This window comes from Cupressus sempervirens, chromosome 5, assembly GCF_028749045.1.
Source record: "Cupressus sempervirens isolate cs-2001-9-10 chromosome 5, ASM2874904v1, whole genome shotgun sequence".
Classification (NCBI taxonomy): domain Eukaryota; kingdom Viridiplantae; phylum Streptophyta; class Pinopsida; order Cupressales; family Cupressaceae; genus Cupressus; species Cupressus sempervirens.
Genome location: NC_143122.1, coordinates 965,919,304 through 965,933,103, shown reverse-complemented (window position 1 = coordinate 965,933,103; position 13,800 = coordinate 965,919,304). Strand labels below are relative to the sequence as shown.

Below are 13,800 nucleotides of genomic sequence, written 5' to 3'. Positions count from 1 at the left end.
TTTAGAACACATTCAAATTGGCATGCATGAGTTAACTGTCTCACTTATGACCTCAAAAAAATAGATACAGTATGACACCCAGCATATGAAATCTACAAAACACTCACTTTAAAGAAAGAATACGGTATTCAAGAAAAACAGCAAGCAGCATTTGCATAACCTTCAACTCTACAATATGAGAACTCCAGGGACAATCTCATTGTAACGAAACTACGACAGGGGTATTATTCAAATGCTGAAACTGAATGCTGACACCTATGTTGCAACTACCCAAGATAGCAGGTTAGAACACATAAGACTCAATACATCAATAAAGTGACCAAATCAACAATCAGGCATTCATCAGAAGTTAACTTAGCAAAATTGTTGTAATAGATGTTACTAAAAGCTTCAACTGAAGCTAATCACAGTTGTTTACCTCTTTCCTGAAGGGGGTTTTCACAGACTTACTACTCGTTAGGGACATATTTCAGTTTCTAGTTTATGTGCACAAGAAATCTATTTTTTATCCATTCTTTTTACCGACAGCCTAGAATTGCCTGATTCTCATGATTAATAGGCTCAAGGGGTAGTGACAAGAATCAAAAAGGGATCTTACATTCAAGGAAAGCATGAATGGTAAACAAGTTCATTTTCCTTTTGAATACATTATACACCTACCTCCTCATTGTATCGCACTAGGCAATAATTTTTCATTGAAGAGGCTAGTCAAGATGATAACCAAACTTCCAAGATCTTGTGAACTTCAAATTGCAGTGGTGATGCAAATGAGGAAACCAGAAGGACCGAAGAGGCACACTATCCACAGATGACATGGGGCAGAGAGTCAGACTACCCAGGCAAGGAGAAGATGCAGAGCAGTTCCATCCCATGCCGTTTTTTAGCAAGACCACACCTCAGAACACAGAAACAAGTTAAAAGGCCTTAGTGAGATTTCTCTCAACAGTTCATTATGCCAACATGTTATAGCCATTTTACTTCAATTTGTTTAATACATTAACCAGAAAAACATTTTTCTCATTGTAAAAGATTATGTTTAAAAGAAAAAACAGAAGGGCAAAAACAGGAAAGAAACTTATCCCGTGGCAGGCAGCCGATGAGATCATCTAGTGTGAAGACCGAAGAAATAGGCTGAAACAATAGTCCAACACTATACCAAGCAGCCTATCCCTCTGTTGAGCCAATACTTTCCAACCAGATGGTAATTAAAAACAGTGTGCGATTGAGCTAAAATAACTGCCATTTATCAACAGAGTAGCAGCATCCAGACTGATTACTGTGCCAGATTTTGATCTCCCAAAGATCCAATCCATAAGGACAGAAACATACTGTATACATCATTGAGTAAAACTACATTTGTCTCCACATTGGTAAAATCCTCCAACTACTTCAGCTACGACTACGGTACCGATCTCTCAGAACAGGACTCCTGCATTCACCAACTTCACTGGTTTAAAACATTAGTAAGGAAAAAATAGCACACAGAAGCAATAAAGTTGTATAGCACAGAATCAACCTAAACTATTGTACTAAGTGAACAATTATCTCATACCCATTAGCATATGGAGAGACCCGATGATCACGACGAAGTGGAGGTGACCTGCTGTAACTTCGCCCCCGTCGTGGTGAGTAGCTACGACGTCTTGGAGAATAACTTCGACGAGGACTTCGACTCCTGTGCACAAAGGAATTATATACATGAGTGACAATAAAGCTTAGAGATTAACTACCTACAACAAATGTAGAAACATAGTATGACAAAATGCATTTCAATCTCATGTAGCTCCTATGACTCCTGCACATATCAGTGATTCCCTGCAGCTTGAAACTGGGCTGTTCCAACCATACCTCCCATATCTATAACCATCCCCATAGCCTCCCCAATAGGGGCTATATGATGGGCTTCGAATTCTTCTTCTGTAGCTGCTACCTCCATAGCCTGGGCTGGCACTGTAGCCTCGATTGTCATAAATTGGGCTGTAGCTTAGGCGTCTCCTCCCAGATCCCAATGTATCATAAACATCAGGACTATACCTAGGGCTTCTCACACTAGAATAATAATGATGATTAGGCTTTGATACTTTACATTATTTACCTTTGCCAATAGATAACCCATGCCTGTTTGCCCAAGTCTAGATGTACCATCAAACCAGCATCCATCAAGTACAGAACCCAACCAACAATGCATACGACATTGCAATATGCAAAAGCCACAAATAAAATACAACCAAACGAACAAACAACCAGCAGCACTTCTTAGAAGAATAAAATGATTTAAACTTTAAATGCCTAGTAATCCAGGACACGAGTCAACCTTACTGTCATATATAGCTGGCCTGGCATTATCTTAACATCACAATTTACTGCACCCATAATTTTGGTTTGCTTCTATAGTGCAAAATCAAAACAGATTTTGAAGTCAGACAGCGTAATTTACCTGCGCCCATAGCTTGGGCTATGCCTGTAGCGAGGACTGGGGGATCGACGTCGGCCACTGCCTAAACCTCCAGCACCTATACGCAAACGGCATTCCCGTGCAAAGTGGCCAGGCTCACCACACTCATAGCACTTAAGATCATCCCCGCCACCACGACCACGACTACCTCCCCCTCTTGAACTCCGAGACATCTCAACTCGCCAACCACTCTTTCCTGTACAAGTTAACAAATGTTACAACAGTGTAGAACAATTATTGACAAAACATCAGAAATAGAGACCAAAAAATATTTGAATAAAACAACAGTAAGCTATAATTGCAGCTCCATTATAAGAAAAAGCATACCATTTAGAGCATGAATTGCATCAACAGCATCTCGGCGGTCATCAAACTCTATAAATGCATAGCCCGGAGGCTTCCTCGCAACCCAGACACTGCATTGGTTTATCAAAAACTTATAAAAAGCTTAACACTTCTAGACAACATATTTTAAAAAAATAGAATCAGAAACATATGAAGAAATTAGAGAAGTGATAGAGGTAGGAAACATTGTCAATTAAAAAACAAGCAATATAACAGAAAATACAAAAATGATCCGTTAAGGCGGACCTCCAAGTCAAATTGAAGTTCAACAAAATTGAAAACTCATTGGAAGTTATTGATCCCTACAGAAAATCTTCTTACAATATTTGGATATGGGTACAGGGTTCCGGTTTTAGTATATGGCTACAGGGTTTGGATACACATCTATGGCAAAAACAAATACTTGGGTACAGGTTCAGGTTCACTCGTATATACATACATAGATACATATACATGCACACATAATTGTTTAAACATCTAAATTGTAAATAAAAAAATGTGAGATACTCGTAAATCCATAATTGACGATAAAAATTATGGATAAAAGACCTCATATATCATATTCGTATTTGCAATAATGAAAATGCTCAGCTCTCAAAATGTCATTACACTGAAAATTCCAATTAAAATTGGCATTTTATCTCCATATTTTCTTCATCAAAAGCATAATACAGAGTCTTGGGTACTTCAAATTTTGCTTCTAAATATTTAAAGGCCAGATTCACTTGGTATATTCATAAAGAAATTCGATGAGAATTTAGAAGTATTGCATTTCTGCTTCATATGCATGCACATATTTTGGTATATTTGCTTGGGTACTGCCCTTCAGTACTCCCTAGGTGCCTGGGTTTTATATGGGTTCATCATAGAAGAACTCACAGAGAACCCAAGCACCTAGGAAGAACCACTACCAAAACCCAGGCCTAAATAGCAGAACCCAGTTACTAAGCTACATATGTATATATCACTACGTGTGTTGTGTGTGTGCACGCGCGTGCAAATGCTTGTCTATTTATATTACAACTCTGAACAAGTCTTACAAAATAACAACATGACTCCACAGTTGGTGTTACACCAGTGTCAACACTCTGATGGCATGTTGATAGCCAATCTTTCACTCTGACCCTACAATACCATCATCTGTTGTGATCTTAAAACCTCTATCCCAAGGCTTGTGTTTGTAGGAGATGAACCATCCAACAAACCACCTGCAGTTTAAACTGAACTGTTAGCTTTCAAGGGGGCTTCACAAGTCACGGTGAAGGTGACCACTTGAATGCAAGCAACACCTTTCATGCATGCAACTCCCACCACTGAATCATCAAACTAATCAAAATAGATGCTCAATTTTAACTCATCTTCCACGATGCTCACTGCCTATCTTCCACGATGCTCACTGCCTATAATAGACAATCCTTTCCTAGTCCACTAGGTAACCCAAATTTCAATGCTCTTACACTGAATCCTAATACAACTGCCTAGTGGTGTAGTGTGAACATGCAAACAGGTGTATTTCCTAGTCAGTTTACCCTTTTGTAGTGTGAAAAGAACACATTATCTGACTAGTTTCTAGTTGGGTCATTTTGGTGCATGTTCACCTGTTTACTTGGCAAGTTGGAATCTCTCTAAAGTCTCTAGTAGACAGGTGTATCTTATCTTATAGTTGTTGCATGTTGTAGGATTAAGACACTAGTCATCATCTTAGCTAGTCCTATCTTTTAACTTTGCAAATATAAGCAAGCCATCATAATTATATTTTTATCTTTGACTTTTGACCTTTGACCTTTGATCCTTGTTTTAATCTTCGAACCCATAATTTGAATGGGGTATAATCTTTTGATCTGATAGTCATAATGGTTTCATCATTAGTCAAAAGATATAAACCATTATGCACCATAATCAAGCTATATTTTGCTCTTGCTGCTCTCTAAAATAGCACCCTCTAGAGAATTTCATAGACCTCCTACACAGGTGGTCCTCCCCTTTTATGACTGGTCACAATTAAACACGTAATACTTAATTAGATAATACATTGTTCTTATAGTTTGCAAGGTGTATTACACGGTACACCTAATCTTAACACAATTCAGACTATGACAGATTTTTGAAGCAATAAATAAGGTGTAGTTCTCCCAGCCATCTCCCACTTCTCCTTAATGGAGAAAAATTTTGAGGGAGTGGGTCTCAAGAGAGGCTAGTGAACTCAATCAATAGGCTGAGAGGTGATAGTTATATTGAGAGAACTACTCGGTTTTTGCAAGACAAAATTGAGAACCATATGGTAGAGAAAACCCACACAATTCTAGTAAGTATTGAAAATTGAACAACTTCTGCACTTACCATCAGATTTTGTACTACAAAATATCATACAATGCAGCATTAGAAAGGGGAAATATAATACGGGGAAATATTTTGGGGGAGTGCGTCTCAAGAGAGGAGGTTAGTGAACTCAATCAATAGGCTGAGAGGTGGTAGTTATATTGAGAGAACTACTTGGTTTTTGCAAGACAAAATTGAGAACCATATGCTAGAGAAAACCCACATAATTCTAATAAGTAATGAAAATTGAACAACTTTTGCACTTAACAAAAGAGTTTGTACTATAAAAAAAGTTATCATAACAATGCAGCATTAGAAAGGGGAAATATAAATACTTAAAGCATAATCAGAGAGCATGGATCATAGTGCTTCTACCCCAAAACAGTTCCTGCTTCTTAGTCTATGAAAACATAACTACTTTATGAGCACCAAAATCAAACCCTTTCAGAAAACACTAAGTGGCTACTGTTTTGAAGGGAAACAAGTGCTGGTTCTGGAGGGCTGAAATATTACAGCACACACTTAAAGGATTTCATAGTGGTTTCCAATGTTTGGCCTGAATTTTCTAGTAATTTTCTAACAAAATTTATATATATGACAGTAAATTTCACATGAAACTTGCTAGAACTCATGGCAATTAGAGATCCCGCAGACTATTTGGTACATATACTCCCAATTTACTCAGAAAAGCGCACACAGTATATTTAGGGAAGACCTAGCCATGGTTTTAATAAGGCAAAAGAAAAATGATGAAGTATTGTGGCCAATATCCTATCAAGGTGACACTGAATATTCACAAATGAATTTATCATTTATATACTCATAGCTAGCACACACTCCTAACCATAGATGTGCATACAAGACCAGACAGACACAGACCATAGAATTTTAACCTTGTAAAGCACGAATACAGAAAGCATGATTAAAATTAAGTTCAAGATGTACCTACTGATTGTGTACGCCCATCCTATAAAGGTGAAATTAAAATATTCAGCTAATGGCTTTATGATTTATCTACTCATAACTAGCACATACTCCTAGCCATTGATGTGCATACAAGCTCAAACAGACACAGACCATTAAATTTTAACCTTGTAGAGGAACAAAAATGCATGACTATAACTAAGTTCATGATGTACCAATTGTGTACACCCATCCTTATTCTAGATCAATACACAAACCCAGATAAACATGACCAGTTCATTTTTGAAGAAAAAAATGACACATTGAACTAAGTTTTCATACCTGCGAAGTACACCAAAAACTCGGAATTCATCCTCTAAGTCCCGCTCAGTTGTTCGAGGATCCAAATTGCCAACATAAACACGAGACATAGCTGAAAAAATATCAAGAAAAGGTGACTAACAAATCATAAATGATAAATCGGTGGAAAAATGAAAATGTCAGGCAATCTAGCAATCCTTACTCAAGACATAACCATGACTACAAACTAACAATATAAAGTCATTTATTACAGACTCCAAATTACATCACGAGCATAAACATATATATCAAATAAGATCTAATTCTTGTGAAATGCATTCTCAATGATAGTCAGTCCAATCAATTATCCTGAAAAATGGCCTAGACCAAATCAAACCCATTGTACTGGAGGAATCTATGGATGGATCCAATTCAATTTCCCTGTTGCTGGACCTAGAAATTGGATCACTAACCATCAAAAGAAAGAAGAATTTAAAATGCTTCTCCAAATAGATGTTGCAAAATTTATCTCAGGTTATCCATTATTCATCAAATTCCTGATGAACATACTTTCATATTAAATTCTTCATAATTGCATTTAACCTAGTACAAATTTATTATTCCAAAAAAATCAAATCACATTTACTAAAAATAAAATTTACCATTTCTAGAAATCAGAAAACCCAATCGATCACAAAAATCAATACAACATAAATTTCTTAAGTCATCTAGGGGAGGTTCGCCATTTAGTTTGTTGATTAGGTGGTGGTGGTGGTGGTCTCCTGCCCAGGTTGGAACCCCCACTGGGCCATTATGGTTGTGGGCATGTGCCTCCACTGATCTAATGTGCTCGCAGGTTGGGGCCTCAACTTTGTAATAAGGGGATGAAATTCCCGCAATTGTGGCCTCAATAGTTCATAGCTCTATGTCAAAAAAGTTTCACGATGACCCGGCGGGCATTTCATGTCATAAGCTGATCTTGATCCATAGATCTATATTAACATATATATATTTGATTAATTTTTTTAATTTTCATAAGCCATACCAGAAATATGTGCAATATACATATATTTTAACATATATATAACTTAATTAAATTAAACTGTTTATAATATAAATACATTTTCACATTGTTAATACATATAATTCATATACACATCTAGGTCACCGTGTAATTTATGATATTTTAAAATAAAGATTTTTAATATAATATAAACTAACAACGATAATATCTAAGTTATTACTAAAACCTAATATTTAATTTTTAAACAATAATATGACCTACATATTATGTCTACCCTCCAACTATTCTCTATAGCTGGAGGCAATAGAATGAAAATGGAAATAACAATAAATTTCACATAATTAATCACTGATATAAACTTTTAGTCATCACTGAAGAATCAACCATTAGCAAAACTAATCGTTTGGCACAAAATTTAGAAGATAATATATGTACAAAAAGACACATCACTTGAAACATGACATGTCATCATCTATAAAAGAATCCCTCGTCCAATTCTTCTAAGGCATGAATTAGGAGGTAAAGGGGAACAATAAGGAGTGAGAACAAGACAGGAAGATATTAAGAGGAACATATTATATCAGAGTGACCTGGTACGTATTTTACTGTTACTAATCTGGACACTTTAAAATAGTAAGAACAGCAGAAAAGAAATATGACTGAGTTAGGAATCTAATTATTCCTATACATCATTGTAATGTTCCCTTTCCTATAAAACCCTTTCAAATTGATATTTCCTCAATCTATTGGACAGTCTTTAAAACAACAAATCAATATCTCACAACAAAAGAATATAGAATTGCAGACATGAAATACGGATCATAAAGATGTTACAGATTTATGTAAACTCACAAAACTAAGCGAGTGATAAACCTCTTACTCTTGACCCTGCATCTTAGTCACAAGTAGTGATGATCTAGCCTTGGCGTTGGAAGTCGCCAAGGCTATATGGAATCATGGATACAATGATGATCAATACAGTCTTGACGGGCTCTGTTATTTCCTTCAATGATTTCTTTATGTTGGCTCTAGTTACAATTTAAATCAATAGCTCCGATTGACAGTCAGATGGTAGACCCTCACCACAGGCATACAACTTCTAAGGTTGTCAACTTAGTTCCTATGGGCACCTCCAATGGTGATATCTAATTGTGATTCTGTGAATACAGTGACAATTCTCTGTTGCCATTTGGATTCTCCTATTTATATTTCGGAACACGGAATCATCCGATCTTTGAGGATTTTGATTAGTCTTAGTTTGCAGATTCCCCAATAGACAACTCTATACACAGATATCACGTGTGATATTTTTATCAGGAATACACCATGTCCAGGGTCTTCAATGTCAAACCATAGCCCCTATCTTAGCAAAACTCAATTCAAATAGACTCAAATTGTTATATACATCCCTAGATGTTATGATTCGGTCCTTTGTCTGTAGACGTAAATTCTCCTTGTTACCATATGTTGCGGATGACAGTATTGAAAATCAGTGACTAAGTAGGTATAAAATATGTTGATCGGATATAATGAATACTCGTGGGGTGTATTGGATGTCCTTGATACAAGCCAGGGTGGTTGTTGCACCACAAGATCAACCTGTCAATGTTCGATACAACCACTAGATAGAACAAAGGAGGCAGTTAAGCCATGTCACGAATCTCGAAGGGGAATGTTGGTGATTCCAACAACCCACCCTCAGCGTTACCGGAGGAGATTCAAACCTGTGACCAATCTCCAATACCGCTTGTTACAAGCTAGGGTTGTCATTGAACCAAAGGATCGACCTCTCAATGTCTGATACAACCACTAGACTTATAGAACATAAGAGGCAGTTAAGCCATGTCACGAATCCCGAAGAGGAATGTTGGCAATTAGACCAACAGCCCATTCCCTTGATCACAAAACCTCTACTTATACTAGTGTGGAGGCATCTCAACAAGTAGACCCCCTCTCTAAAACGGTCAAGCCCCCTTGCATTTGTTTGATTAATTAATCATGTCTCTTTATCATTGTATTATTGATATATTACTAATCATTTGATATATTATATCGAGATGTATTTCATATTTTGTATTTGATTTGTACATTGTATTTTATATGTATTATATTGTATTATAGTAATTATCCTTTAATATTTTATATTGACTCATATTATATCTTTTATTTATTTATAATTATTTTATATTCTAATGTTAATATATGATTTACATTCACTATTATTTATTTATTTGAATATTACTTATTAGCTAAAGCTTAAACAGATACTTTCTTTGTTTGTTAGCCACCTTTGTTGGATTGGTATGAAAAGGATGAGGATGTCGTCAATAGGGTTTCAAGCAAGGTACATCCTCCCCTCCCAAAAATGGCCACCCTTGAACATCACACACTAATGAAGAAATTAAGCTTGAAAAAATAAAGTCAACTTTGACCATTCAACACTTTTAGCCAAGGAATCAAGCCTTAGTGTGTGATGTTTAAGTCGTCCGCCCAAAAATTGCTTGTCCTCAAGCAATGAACATTCTTATTAATAGTCCACCTTTCTATTTCTAGGATGTAACTTAACTCATCACCAGGTGTCATGATAGTGGGTGCCTTTAATGTAGTATATGTTTTGTTCGATTATATTTATTCAAAAAATAGAACCACACATGGAGTACGAATTTGAAACATAAGTTCTTATAGACCAAACCATGCAATTCAATAACCCAAACTTAGGAAAGTTTATTTCATCATTATGCTCTCAAGTCTTGACTAAAAATCCTACAACAAAGGGAACACAAGTCAGCATATATATAAATCATAGTAACACAGAGATGTGCCCCCCCTCTTTTTGTCCCACCTCTCGAAGACATGGATGCATCGGGGACTTGGGGACTCTCTCTCCCTATCCACAACAGCTACACCAGATTCCGCCACATCCGCTGAGGATGGGGGGACTTTGCAATGTTGAGTATTTGCTGATTCAAGTATATATGTCCAGTGTTCGATGTTCCAATTCAATGCAATGTTTAAGTATTTACTCTTTTACATCTTTATATCTTATAAGGCAATACATTTTTCCATAACTAGCATTTTACGTACCATATGTACAGTACATACAACCAACATATCCCCCTCAACCACCCCCTCACCGCCCCTAAATTAAGGCCACTCTATCCCCCAGTCCAGGAAACTTATCCCCTCATTCCATCATACCCCATCTTGGAAACTTGTCCCCCCTTTTCGCGTCCCTTTATCCCCTAGGGTGGTGTAACTATAATATAGATTCTAAAATGTGAGTGTAACTATCATTCTTAAACAAATTGATTCATAGAGATCAAGTTATGATAAAGTTGTTCAAGCGAATCCCATGCTGATCCCAAGAGTAGAACTTTGGTTGGCTTGGCCTTGAAGGCGGGACTTAGACATGTGTGCAAGGTGGTCTACCTAGTAGGATGCTCATATTGCTTCCTTATCCATGCCTCATCTCTCATGGTTAATTAGCTCAATATGGTAGGAATGATAGGGAATCGTAATGGAGTCCTCAACTTGACTAGTCTAAGCCCAAGAGGATAGCTTTGGCCCCCTTAGCCTTGGTGTTAAAACTTTGGCATCCAGCAAGGTGAGGTCTCTCTCCCCAGAGTCGTTCTCTTTGCAACAACTTCTTTGGCACAAAATTTTCGGAATGGTTCGGCCAGCGGTTGTCGTTCCAATGGTGTCGTTGTGGTGGTTGCCTGGGCAGCGATCTGAAGGGCGAGCCGTCATCTAGCAGTTGGGCTGCGCATCACAAGTGACAAGGGAGCCTTTGTTATCGGAAGCTCCCCGTGGCCATTCGATCAGAAGAGCCATTGCTTGTGCGAGAAAGGACGAATGCAGCCTCGGATTCCAAACGAAATCAACGACATTGGCATCCAGCAAGGTGGCCTACTTAGATGGCTCTCGTATTTTCCCTCTTATCTACTTCTTATCCTTAGATTGCAGTGGATTCTTAACTTGTCCAATCTACACCCAAGAGTGATTGAACTTTGACCTTCTTGGCCTCAATGGCAGAACTTTGGCATCCATCAAAGTGGCCTACTTAGATGACAACCTTGACCATCTTAGCCACATCCCTCATTTTAAAAATGGTATGGTGTATGTAGTGGGATTCTTAGCTTGTCCAATCTAAGCCCAAGGGAGAGACTTTGACCCCTTGATGGTAGAACTTTGGCACTCATCAAGGTGGCCTACTCAAATGGCATCAAATGGTATGGGGTATGTAATGGGATTCTCAGCTTGTCCAATCTAAGCCCAAGAGTGGTACTTTGACCAACTTGGCCTTGATGGCAAAACTTCAGGAGGTGATCTACTCGAAGGACAACCTCAATCCTCTTACCTACATCCCTCATTGCAAGATAGTATGGGGCATGCAGTGGGATTCTTGGCTTGTCCAATCTAAAATCCCAAGAGTGGAACTTTGACCCTCTTAGGCTTGATGGCAACCTTAATCCTCTTACCTAAATCCCTTAATCCTCAGATGGCAACCTTAATCCTCATATCTACATCCCTTAGGGTAAGAATGTTATGGGGTATGTAGTGAGATTCTCATCTTGTCCAATCCAAGTCCAAGAGTAGGACTTTGACCCTATTGAGCTTGATGGCAAAACTTTGGCATCCATCAAGGTGATCTACTTAGATGGCGACAATAACCCTTTTGCCTACATCTCCCCATACATCTATTTCATATTTCTTTTTGTTCTTGTACTTCAGATCAAACAATGGAATGAATTTGACACACTAGACATATACATGAATATGTGTAGACATAGTTCACTTGCCCCAGAAGAGGCAAGAATATTTATTCAGGACCAAATTCTTCTTTTGGGGTAATATTCACCACTTACCCCACAAGAGGCAAGAACATCCAACCAATACCATATTCATCTCTTGGAGTAATCAATTCATCATTATGTCCCTCAAGCTAGCAAGAGCATGCTATGACACCGCTTATAATGCCCCCTTTCCTATATAGCTCCTTCAAATTGATATTTCCTCAATTTATTGAAAGATCTTTAAAACAACAAATCAATAGCTCCCAATCAAACAATCTATCCCTATAAATATAAAATATTGATCATAAAGATGTTACAAATTTATATTAACTCATAGAGCTAAGCAACTAATAAACTTCTTACTCTTGACCTTGCATCTTAGTCAGAAGTAGTGATGATTGAACCTTGGTATTAGAAGTTGCCAAGGTTATTTGGATACAATAATGAACGATTTAGGGTTGAGACCTTCGTTACCGGATTCGTCTGTTTAGCCTCGGATCCGGATTCAAGTCTGATTCGGATCTGAATCCACGTATGGATCCTCGAGGATCCGTAATCCTACCTGTGGATCCGTAAGGATCCGCGCGCCTAGTTACCAAATTTGTCTGTTTAGCCTCAGATCCAGATTCGGGTCCAATTCGAATCTGAATCCACGTATCCGAGCAGGATTACGGATCCTGCCCGGATCCTCGAGGATCCACGCGCAAATCCACGTGAATCCGCGGCAAGGTCCAAAAAAATTGCAAAAAAGTGGGCCCAACCTTATTTTTTAATTTTTTTTTCTTCTAAAGGCCCTAAACCCTAAAAAGGACCCTCTAAATCACAATGCAAGTTCATTTACTATCTATTTTGCTCTCTCATACTTGCTAGTTTGAAGTAAAGAGCTTGGATTCGAAGGAGATCGGTTGTGGAGCTCCAAATACCTTGCCAGAAGTGCTTAAGGTATGCATTTCAACCATATTCTTGAGTTCTTTCATAGATTATTGATTTATTTTTAGTTTTTCAAATTTTCAAGGTTGTGTAAGTGTGAAACATGGTTTTCTTTCATTTTTTTTTCTAGATTGGAAGAATAGAACAATGAGTAGTCAAGGCTCAATGGGTGGGAGTGGGACTATATCACCAAGCTTCAAAATTGATAAGGGGTCTCCTTTATGGAGACACACAACAAGAAATGCACAATGTCCTGGGGGTGGGGCATACATATGGAAATGTAATTATTGCAACATACAACATAGAAGCTCCTATTCCCGAGTGAAGCTACATTTGTTGGGCCTTGCAAGTGAAGGAATTAACATGTGTTTGGGTAGTGATAAGAAGGGATTACCAGCTGCACAAATAGCAGCATTAGCAAAAGAGCAAGAGGATGTTAATAAAGCAGTTGCAAAAGCAAAACGTGGTGCTTCCAAAAGAACAAATTTGCCAACACCATCATCCGATCAAACAAACACAAGAACACATCCTTTTTTGCCTATGCCAACTACAAATGATGAAGATGAAGAACCATCTCCACTCACCCGCAAGAGAGGCCCACTAGATAGGGCATTCCAAAATGAAAAGAGAGACATTGCTGATCACAAAATTGGATGTTGTTTAATTACAAATGGTGTTTCATTTAATTTTGTGAGTTCACCTTATTTTAGGGAGATGGTGGAAGCAGTAAA

General features: G+C 37.7%; 1 protein-coding gene across 1 annotated transcript in view; it reads right to left on the bottom strand.

Annotated features, from left to right (window-relative positions):
• Positions 1 to 569: 569 nt before the first annotated feature.
• The window catches only part of LOC149559168 (serine/arginine-rich splicing factor RSZ21-like), a 28,301-nt gene continuing 15,070 nt past the window's right edge, over positions 570 to 13,800 (bottom strand). The window contains exons 2-6 of the mRNA XM_089833085.1: positions 6,365 to 6,455; positions 2,783 to 2,871; positions 2,438 to 2,651; positions 1,553 to 1,675; positions 570 to 1,429 (exon numbers count right to left, since the gene is read on the bottom strand). Coding sequence (XP_089689211.1) covers positions 1,390 to 1,429; positions 1,553 to 1,675; positions 2,438 to 2,651; positions 2,783 to 2,871; positions 6,365 to 6,453 — 555 coding nt within the window. The 5' untranslated portion in view covers positions 6,454 to 6,455 and the 3' untranslated portion in view covers positions 570 to 1,389. The remainder of the gene's footprint in view (positions 1,430 to 1,552; positions 1,676 to 2,437; positions 2,652 to 2,782; positions 2,872 to 6,364; positions 6,456 to 13,800) is intronic.